The sequence below is a fragment of the Panulirus ornatus genome, chromosome 3 (genome assembly GCF_036320965.1).
Source record: "Panulirus ornatus isolate Po-2019 chromosome 3, ASM3632096v1, whole genome shotgun sequence".
NCBI classification, from domain to species: domain Eukaryota; kingdom Metazoa; phylum Arthropoda; class Malacostraca; order Decapoda; family Palinuridae; genus Panulirus; species Panulirus ornatus.
In genome coordinates this window covers 33,212,798-33,223,629 of record NC_092226.1, presented here as the reverse complement: position 1 = coordinate 33,223,629, position 10,832 = coordinate 33,212,798, and the positions used below count along the sequence as shown (strand labels likewise).

Below are 10,832 nucleotides of genomic sequence, written 5' to 3'. Positions count from 1 at the left end.
GATTTAGAACCTCCCATAACTCCTATTTGCAACTTTGATTTCTTATATTCAAATCTTTGGGATCTGCGAGTCATCAATATATATATATATATATATATATATATATATATATATATATATATATATATATATATATATATATAAAGAGATTTCTACATAGTGGAAATCTTAGAACGAAGAACTTTAATTCACATTAGAGTCTCCATTAAGACCGCCGTGCGTGCACCGCTACACTGAACTACGTCCACACCAGATGATGTGTCCCGCCGACCATCTCCTCGCCGTAAAGACCCAGTCAAGCCACTGATTCACCGTACTCTCCCAAAAGGAAAAAATACGAAGTAATAGTCTATACAGAATTTCTCCGCTCAGGAAAAAATTCTTCCCTTCAACTCACTCAAGAGAAGCAATTGGCACCACAGATAATATCTCAGGTCCGTCAAGTGGCTGGATCATCTATACTACCTTCATCCCGCTAAGCTTAGCGCATCACCTGTCAAGACATTACAAGATCGCTTCAGAATCTTGTCTTCGTCCATTTAGTCCCTGTATTACCAACCACCGCAAGACTTTCACAAGACTCACCTGTGCGTTGCTAAGACCGAGCGACTGTGCTAGCTCGTCCCTGTCGGCGGGCGAGAGGTACTTCTGGTAGAGGAAGCGCTTCTCCAGCTCGAAGATCTGGTGGTTGGTGAAGGCCGTCCGGCTCTTCCGCTTCTTCTTGGGCGGCTGTCGACTGTTGAAGAGGCTCACAGCGTCTGTTGAGGAGAGAAAGATACTGATTAGAAGGATTCTTAAAGACGTTATCAAGGATTGTTGGTACAGAAGTTTCGTCCTTGGCAGCAGTCATCTGGAAGAGGAAAGTAGCAAAACGACCTTAAAGCTAAATAGACTCGTATATCTCATTCTCATCGGCTGCTTCAGGGGCTGACAGCTTCTACATCAGTGCGGTGTATGGTGACCAGATGTAGGGTCCATAAGGTCAGAATTTTGTCATAGTCAGCAGTGAAGTTTGAAAAAAAAATGACTGGTTAGATAAATCAATCAGAATGGATAGTTTATTAGAATATTGCTTGAAATATTTCACATCAATATAAGTACATACCGTCTGTATCTCATAAGCCTGTACAACACAGTACTCATGTATGGACACGTCATCTGTAGAAACAACTGTTATATGACAAATCGAAAGAGAGAAATGAAAAGTTGTTTCAAAACATAAAGCCTAACATCTCATCCATACTTAACCTTGATTTAATGAGCGTAACAAAGTAAACAGTTTTTTTTCGAAATTAATTTTCATGTTCACTTTGCTCGTAGAGTTATTCTCGAGATAAACTCACGTCTTCACTCCCCGCTTCCATAGTCTCTTACGAGAGGTAAATGATTTACAGTAATACGTTTAGCATTATTTGAAATGCGTCGCCTCCTTCACACCGTCCACAGCAAAACTGGAGATGTGAATCGCCACCGAATACGCGTCATCACGGGCCCGAGACCAGAGGGAAACCCCGAAACAAACTTGCGGTAATCTAAGACACACGAAAAGTAACTCGGAAGCCTTTATCCCGCTCTTGGCCAGTCATCTAAACCAGTATTTTCCATAATACAGTTATCATGGTGGAGGCACCAGAAGTAATGTCATCTAGACTTCACACCGCAGTCGCAACGATGGTATGACTCCACCAGCCCTCAGCTTATGCGACCATAACACGGGGGACAACCCCCCCTCGTTTTGGAAAGCATAAACGGTGATCGCCAGTAACAGTACCAACGATCCCGCGTCTTATATTAAGGCCAAAGGACTGGGTCTTGCCTGATGGGTCATAAAACTGCAAAGTCTCAATAAGGTAATCTCACAGGGTCTTGCCAGCTGGGTCAAGAGACTAGATTTTGCCTGTTAGGTCAAGAGACTGACTGGGTTGGCTCTGTAGGACCGTTGCTATTTTACTGATGCCAACTTTCGGCTCGGCCAGAGGTGTTCTGTCCGGATGGTTCTGCTATTCTCCAAACCGGGGAATAGAAGTTATTTGGTTCCGTTCTCAAGTTTATCATCATTGACTTGGGGGTGTTCTTGTGACACTCCTTCAAACCCGAAGCCATATACGTAGATGATAACAATTGTTTCGTCAGATCTAAGATACTTATCCATACTTCCATCTATATTGCTTCTTTCATTTCAGTCTTTCTTTGGCATCCACCTCCTCCGACGTCAGAGATTCGTCAGTTGTAGTACACAGTGGAATTTCTCTCCCTCTCTATTTCTCCTTCAGGAGGATAGATACCATTCCAGAATCATTATTTTTTCCGCCTTGTCTTTGATATATTTTCTCCAGGCCCCTCCGTTCCTGATACAGCTGATCGGGCGTTCTGAAGTTGTTTCGTGCTAACCATCACCTCCCTGAACGAGGAGAGGGAGTTCGTTACACCTGCACCACGGACCGCCTTGGTGTAGCGGTTAGCGTTACTGACCACGATGCCTTCACGGGCCGCCTGGGGTCAAGTCCGCATAGTTCGAATCCTGGTCGTAGTAGCCAGATCGCAGTTAACCCAGCTGTTCATCTTCCCTTAGGGGCTACTCAGTAAAATTGGTATATACATAAAAAAGAAAAACTAAATAGATGTTGATGGAGAAGAAAATATTTTTTAATTTTTGTATCAGAAGCGCACACACCACGGTAATTGTACAGTAGGAGTCCAGTATGAGTCTGGTATTAGTACAGTATCAGAAGCGCACACACCACAGTAATTGTACAGTAGGAGTCCAGTATGAGTCTGGTATTAGTACAGTATCAGAAGCGCACACACCACGGTAATTGTACAGTAGGAGTCCTGTATTAGTACAGTATTGGTCAAGCGTTAGCACAATATTAGTCCAGTCTTAGTCAAGTATTAGCACAATATTAGTACAGTATGAGTAGTATTAGTCCAGTATCAGTCAAGTATTAGTCAAGTATTAGCACAGTATGAGTTTAGTATGAGTCCAGTATTAGTCCAACTCATCAGTACAAACATAATCTGAAGCCGATCCTTGACACAGTGAAGCTTTGACGCCACTGTTACTCCGGGCCGGTCACGTGACTCGGGAGGAACCGTCTGTGTTTGTGAAGTGATAACAGCATTTCATCAGTATTGGCGAGTTAGAGGCATTGATGACGTACACGTCACCAGTGAGGTCAACAATTCATCGTTGATGGTCCCTGGCGCCGGAAATATTTTCATGGTAATTCTGATAATGACTTGGGCGTCGCCTCTCTCATGTGTGCCTTGCTGGTCGCCACGCCAGTCCGTCAAACCGTCCTCTTACGTCACCTGACACGGAAATATATATATATATATATATATATATATATATATATATATATATATATATATATATATATATATATATGTATGTATTATAATGAGCGAAAAGCGTGAGATGAACAAGACAACTAACGGGAGTATTAGTGACGGCATCAGATGGGATGTGGCAAGACATGGTATATATTGTATGTGATTTCTTTGCACCTGTATTTACAGTTGACGATACAGGTTACAACCCGAATCCAGTTCCATTGCTAAGAGAAGGTTGGGGATGATCTGATGCAGGTGTTCAAAATTATTATAGGCTTCGATTATCTCGATCTAACAAGCTGCTTAATGGTAGATTCGTCGGTTTTCACTCACAGCATTGGGTGCAAAATCATCAGCATGTGTTTTACCTCGAATGAAGCGAAATACTTTCTCTCCAACAGGATTGTCAACGTATGGAATTATTCACCATTTAGTTTAGCTGAAAATGTTAACATAGTCATATTCAAGAGGAGATCTGATAAATAGTTTGCTTCATCTCCATGACTGACATTATTTGCGCCTCCTTAGTGGCATGAAAAGTTTACAGGCTTTTCCCATCGAAACATTTATGTGTCTTCCTGCTCGTAGCACACTAGTCCAAAAGTTTCTGACCTCTTTGACTATCACAAACAGCTTTGTGGTCGGTTGCTGTTTGAATTCCTTTTTTGTTTCAATGTAATCATTTACGTGAGTATTTCGAAGGAATATTGAATGTGTAAGATGATAGGATGATAGTATGTCTGGGAAGTGGAGGTATGCAAAGCGAGAGATTTGGAAAGCAAGTTGGTGGAAAGAGAAGTGATGATGGAAGCCATAAGTACGATGAAGTACGGCAAAAGTGGCTAGAGTGGATGGTTTTACAGTTGAATTTCTGAAGAAATCATTATTGTTTATTAGTTAGTTAGTACGGCTCACGGTAAAGTGCCTAAGGACTGGAGGAATGCCTGTATAGTGCCATCTCGTAAAGAGGACAAAAGTAAATGTTCATATTACAGGAGTGTAAGTTTGTATGGGAAAGTTGTGATAGAGAGGGTGTTAGCATGCACAGAGCTTCAGACAGAAGAACAATGTACCTTGACGTAGGTGTGTGGGTCAAGTATGTTAGAAGTTCTTAGAAAAAGAGAAGGATTTGTATGTAGCATTCATGTTTCTCGATATGTCTAATGTCAGGGCTGGTATAAATGCTTTATGGAAGGGACGAAAGGTATTAGAAGCAATGCGAATGGGGAGAGAAGTGAGCGAGCGCTCTGGATGTCTTGTGTCTCCCCTGATGATGTGATTATTACACGAAAGGAATATACTTGATCACGCGCAAAATTGTGATCCTTTCCAGTATATATATATATATATATATATATATATATATATATATATATATATATATATATATATATATATATATATGCTGGTAAGTTGTACTCTACAGAGCTTTAGACTCAAATCGTTGTGTACTGTACGTTGTTCTGTGTTTCATCTAGCGACACATTATACATTTCAGTGTTTTAGGGTAAGGATACACCAAAGCTAGGATCTCCTTGTCCCTGAAGTCGGAATGGTTGTGTCCTTAAGGCACAGCCCTAGAATTTGTGAAGGTTGTTGATATATGTAGCGGGTTTTGTCTTGTAAGCATTGCAGACGAAATTTTCTGGAATCCTCCCAACCCTGAAACCGCTTCACCGTCGCAGTGCCGTAACACTCCAGTGGTCTGCTGTTTCTCATTATCTCAGTTTCGCAGCAGGTTCATGAAGACATCCTCAAGTGTTCTGGTAAATGGACTCGCGTTTGAAACCCTGAGGCCGTCCTCTTGGCCCATGGAGAGTTGGTTGTGGGCAAAGGCTTCCTCTAACTTCTTCAAGCCAACGGCGCTCTTAGTGTACGAGGCTCGCCCTGACGATCATTGTTGCTGTTTGATGTCGTTACTTTGCCCGTAATTTGCACGTTGTGCTGAAAGAGAAGGATCCTGAGGTCAAGCTGACTACTACTATTACAATTGAAGATAAGATTAGTATTCCAACCCGCAGGGTAGATGTCCTGCAGGAGCTTGTTGAAGCCAGCTTGCTGGTCCCGTCAAGGAGTGAGCAGCCTATGTCAGGGAGCACCGCTGGGGGTAACTAAACACCGAAGACTGTCTTCCTATCAAGTGAACCAATCGTTCCAAGTAGTACGGCGACATGTTAAATTCCTGAGACGTATGCCGTTATTGCCGCTGACAGAAAAATCACCATCAGGCACTGGATGATGTCGAGGACGACGAGGTTAGGCTGGTCGATGACTCTGGTCGTCCGAGGTCAGCTAGAGAAATTCTGCGCCAGGAACCCGATAAAGCCATAAATGAATTTGCCTCTTAGGTGCCAGGGTATCTGGTATAGCCGACGCTGAGTTGATCCTGTCTTACAGGTATAAGCGACGTACTCATGGAAAGATTGGAGAAACTCCTGAAGGCATATCACTAACTTCTTTATTTAAGAGAAAAAGTCTAATTTCGTTGTAATTTCAGGAGCATCACTCGGGATCGGTATCAGAAACGCCTTGTTCAGTAAGGCTTCCTGTCTATGTAATAGATAAGAGTTCAGTTCTTAAATTTGTGGAAACACTCTTTGTGTTTGCGGGCGGACTACACCTGAGCGAACTGGGTGCTGCACATTTTGGCAGACTCCTCGGTGAGCCTACACGTGTTATTCTGCCATCCACCTCGTATGGAGCAGGACTGTACCATTCCGTAAGTAATACTCATAAGTCCCACGCGTATATGATGAATTCTCTTAACCCGCCTCACGCATGTATGGTAATAGTATACGTTGAACATAGATACACGAAGTATATGATACAAATTATCCGATTTAAGGACAGTTGTACTGGAAAAAGATTGATACGATCGGTGTCTCTGATTCATGGTTAAATATTTGAAAGTACATAGAGATTTCCTTTGCCGAATACACAGTGCAGAGTACACTGTCTTTAATTATGATAAGGTTGATGAAGTAGGCGTTGGTGACTTGCTGTCAGCTAAATCTCATCTTATACCTATTCCGAAAAATGTTGTGGCTTGTGATAATAGCGACTCTGCTTGGAAATGAAAGATAAACTCCGGAAGGTGATATAGGTAGGAGCGCTTTGCAGGCCTCCCGCACACAGATACCAAGTTTTGACGAAAGACCTTATCACCAATTAGAAGAAGTCGGTAATGAACGCGTTTGGTTACGGCGGAAGATCTTAACACATCGGTGTCTGAGTAAGGAGGATTCCTTTCCAGTAGCTCCGGCCGTGGACTTTACCTAGACTCGCTTGATAGTTACCTCATACATTTCGTTGAAAAACCTACAAGCGACGAGAACATATTAGACGCAATTCTAGCCACATATGAGAACCTTGTCTTTAATGCTGAAGTTAAGAAAAAGTTTTGTACAAGCGATAACCAACAAATTACTTTATAGTTCGATTCCAGCACTGCTTGTGATGCGGGTCATCATAAAAGTCATGAAAAATTACCAAATTTTAGATGTACAAATTTCAGTGTTCTTCGCATTGCTCTCGACAAGACAAAATATGGGATGATATCGTCAATGAAAGCGATGCGGATGTGGCTTTAAAAAAGCTCCAGTAAAATATTCACAGCAGTGGAGGGAACATGTGTGCCAGTGCGTGACAGAAATTTTCCAAAACCAAGCCAATTTGGTGGGACAGTGACGTAAAGGACTGCATCTTCCCTATATAAGAAAATGAAAGCATGGAATAAAGAGAACAATAGCCAGCATGGTAGAGTGAGTTACGTAATTTTGTGTGGAAAAAGTTAAGAGACTTTTACGTTGAGGTAAAACTCAGTATGACGCGTTTATTGCGGAAAATATCAAAGGAAAACCTGTGGAATTGTATAATTATTTTACAAGCAGGAAATTATTACCCAGGCAATTGGTCCATTCATTATAGAAAAACGGCGACTTGGTTCAAGAGAAGGAAGGTATGGTAAAGGTCTTAAATGATTCTTTTTTTTCTACATCATTTTATACATCGCTGAAGATAACTCGTATCTCAGAGTCAGTTCCTTTGCGAGGTGAGGAAAGAATTCGACAACATGTTGACATACAAGTTGATGATATGCGATCCACACCGAATGGAATGAACGCAGATGCAATGCCAGGCCGAGATAATTAAGTTTTATCCAAGGACAGTGAAACAAGGGAAAAACGAGATGGTTGAGCCCTTAACTGCTTTTTCAATAAGTCCCTTGCTACGTGGAAAGCTCTTTAAGATTGGAAGTCTTTGTCGAGCTTGCTTAACGTCTGTATTTGGCAAAATTATGGAAACCATAATTTGAGATCAAGATTGTTTATCGGTGTGAAGATCACTGCCCAGTGAACGACTTGCTGTATGGCTTTCGAAGAAATCATTCACGTCTGACTAATCCGCTTGTTGTCTTGTATAATGTAGTCAGCATGTCAGATCAAGGCAATGCGTTCGATACCACCTCTGTAGTGCACTTTCGTGGTTAGGAAGGTGGTTGACTGGCCATAAACAAAGAGTGGTGATTAATGGTCAAGCCTCAAGATGGTTAAACGTAACGATTGGTGTGCCGCAGGAATCAGTTTGGGGACGATTTCTTTCTCGTGTATCAGTGACAGTGATAATGGACAGCACTGTGAGGCATCAGATCACGCTAAACTAGGATATAAATCTACCGCTGAAGCTGAACGCCTTCTGCCTCAAATTGACATAGATGAACTGGTGGACTTGCGTCACAATGTTGCAGATGGAGTTTCAATATCGATCAGTGTAGAGGGTTACTCACAGGGTAGTGAAGAACGAGAAGGTGAGCTACAGTATGACTTCTGTTGAGCTACCAAAAGTAAATGAAGAAAAAGACAGAAGTATAATAATCTGGGATGACCTAAAGCCAAGCAAGCAGTACAAAAAAGCAGTAAAATAAAATCATAAAGTTCACAGGTAGGGTTTTCGAATTGAATTATGATAAAAAAGTAATCCTCACTCTTAATAATTCACTGGTGCATCCCTACAGTGAATATTGCGTTCAATTTTCGTTATCCGGCCACAAAGAAAGAGATACAGAAGGATGGAAAGAGCACAACGGCGAGCATCGAAGACGTCTCCAGGACTGAGAAACAAATCCTATGAGAGCCAGGTAGTCGACTACAACCCAGTGAGCTTAGAAAAGAGAAGGTCAAGAGATGATCTAATGCAGGTGTTCGAAGCATAAAAAACTTTGACAATCTCGATCGAAGCGGTTGCTTAAGGATAGATGTGTTTGATCTCACTCGCAGTGATGGACATAAACTCTTGGGCAAACGTTTTACTTCGAATTACGTGAAGTATATTCTTCACTACAAAATCGAGATGAGGTGATTTACCAATAAAGATAAGAAAAATAATCACCATAGATAAGTTTAGGGAAATATTTGATAATGCTTCGCTTCCAATCCACAGTTGGCATTATTTGCGCCTTCTTATTTACATATAAAGCTAATGGGTGTTTTTTCTTGAAATCATCTGTGTTTTTCCTAATCTTTGCTCACTGATCTCTAACTTTCCGATCTCTTCCAGTATCACAAACAGCCACGAAGGGATCCATTGGTCTGGTTCCGTTTGAATTATTTTTTAATTCTTTTGATTATTATTATTATTATTATTATCATTATTATTATTATTATTATTATTATTATTATTACTATTATTTATCAAAATCATTATCATAATAGTAATGATAATGATAATGATAATGTAATATTGAAATTAGCACTAATAATCATGATAAAAATCATCACAGGTATATAAGATATATGATCGTGATTATACCGTTTTTATATGAATTTTATCAGTACTTATATCAAGATTATCTATATACTTCTCCCTCTTATCACTTGGGAGGAAAAACGGCACAACCGTCATCACTCATTAGAGCCCAAAATAATATATTAATACGGTACTTAATATTCCTTCCCTCGTTCTTACATATATGCCCATCTGGCATGATGATTTGCCAGGCATTCTCATGTACATCGTTTACGAATGCATCGTAAAAATTTATTGACTGGCTAAGTGTTATGGCTTCTGGGTAATTATAATAAATGTAGTCATTAAATTACCCGCAGGTGCGCATTACCGGTGATCAGACAAAGTCTCCGCCGATATTAATTGGAACTTGTCCAGAAAATTGGAAAAGGGAATGGCTGTGGATGTGGTTGTTTATGGTGGCTGTGTCACCAATGGATTGGTTACTTCCCCCCCTGCCTCTCTCTCTCTCTCTCTCTCTCTCTCTCTCTCTCTCTCTCTCTCTCTCTCTCTCTCTCTCTCCAACTTCCTCTTCATTATCTTCTGCCTCTCTTTCTACCTTCCCATATCTCTCTCCCTTACCCTCTCCCTTTTCCCTTCACATCTTCCTCTCCCATTACTCCCTTCCCATCTCCATTTTGGCCCCCCTCCCTCACCAATACCTCAACGAGTATTTCTTTGCGCCTGTCGCACCTTTGGATTTCTTAAGGTAGTATTTTACCAGGCTTTCCATGCCTGTCGTGCCTGTAGGATGTTATTTCCGAATGTAGGTTAAGAACTGTACGATTTAGGATTTTCCAATTTTCCAGGTGTAGATGATGATAAACGTCTCCCATCTGCGCCAAACTTCATCTGCGCCAAACTTCATCTGCGCCATAACTTCAGAGATTTTGGGCGTTCCTAGTAATTCTTTTCCTGTACCGCATTACTATGGGGCTGAGAGAGGTCTCGGACCGCGGCTTCGCCAGCCTTGGAGGGCGATGTTAGCACACAGCAATATCCCAGTCGTGAAAGAATTAGCGCCGCTCCTACCCCCTATGACGGTCAGGAGGTGAGATGAGGTGAGGGAGAACGAGTACATAAGGGTTTACTTACGGGTGCCAAAAGGCAGGACTAACGAGTAGCGTTCCCCGAAGGAAAACATCTAGTGACGGAGAAAGAGTCTCGCGACTTACTTGTTAAGTATTATGCATGAGAGAGAGAGAGAGAGAGAGAGAGAGAGAGAGAGAGAGAGAGAGAGAGAGAGAGAGAGAGAGTGGGGGGGAAGGCGGGCCCAATTACCGAAATATGTAACAGGATTAAGCAATTATGCGCGTTCGACAAAATTAGCAAGTTGGGATTGGTTAGGACTGGGGTGTGTGTGTCACACTGTCACATACGTCTTGTGGCGTTACCATGGGTACTGGCAACGCTGCTCATGCTGGTTTTCACAACGGCTCCACCTCCTCCCTCCTCTTTTCTTCTTCGTTTATCACTTCTTCCTCTTTTTTCTTTGTCTTCTTCTTCTTGCTGAGGCAAAGAGGGGAGTTAGAGATTGGAGGGGAAGGGAGAAGTTGAAAGTTGAGGGTTGCATAAGGGGAGAAAGGCAGAGGATTGGATGAGGGAGATAGTTAGAGAGTTGGATGATAGGAGACAGCTGGAGGGTTGGATGAGGAAGGCAGCTAGAGAGCTGGATGAGGGGAGACAGCTAGAGTTGGATGATGGAAGACAAC

The 10,832-nt window shown here is 41.8% G+C and overlaps 2 protein-coding genes across 8 annotated transcripts in view; one reads left to right on the top strand and one right to left on the bottom strand.

Moving 5' to 3' along the window:
• Positions 1–10,832, top strand: part of LOC139761955 (uncharacterized) — a 622,461-nt gene that overhangs the window by 203,175 nt on the left and 408,454 nt on the right. The gene's annotated exons all lie outside the window — the stretch shown is intronic.
• LOC139761937 (uncharacterized) overlaps positions 1–10,832 on the bottom strand; it is a 44,475-nt gene that overhangs the window by 3,753 nt on the left and 29,890 nt on the right. Inside the window, exon 2 of the mRNA XM_071686634.1 lies at positions 586–758. Coding sequence (XP_071542735.1) covers positions 586–758 — 173 coding nt within the window. The remainder of the gene's footprint in view (positions 1–585; positions 759–10,832) is intronic.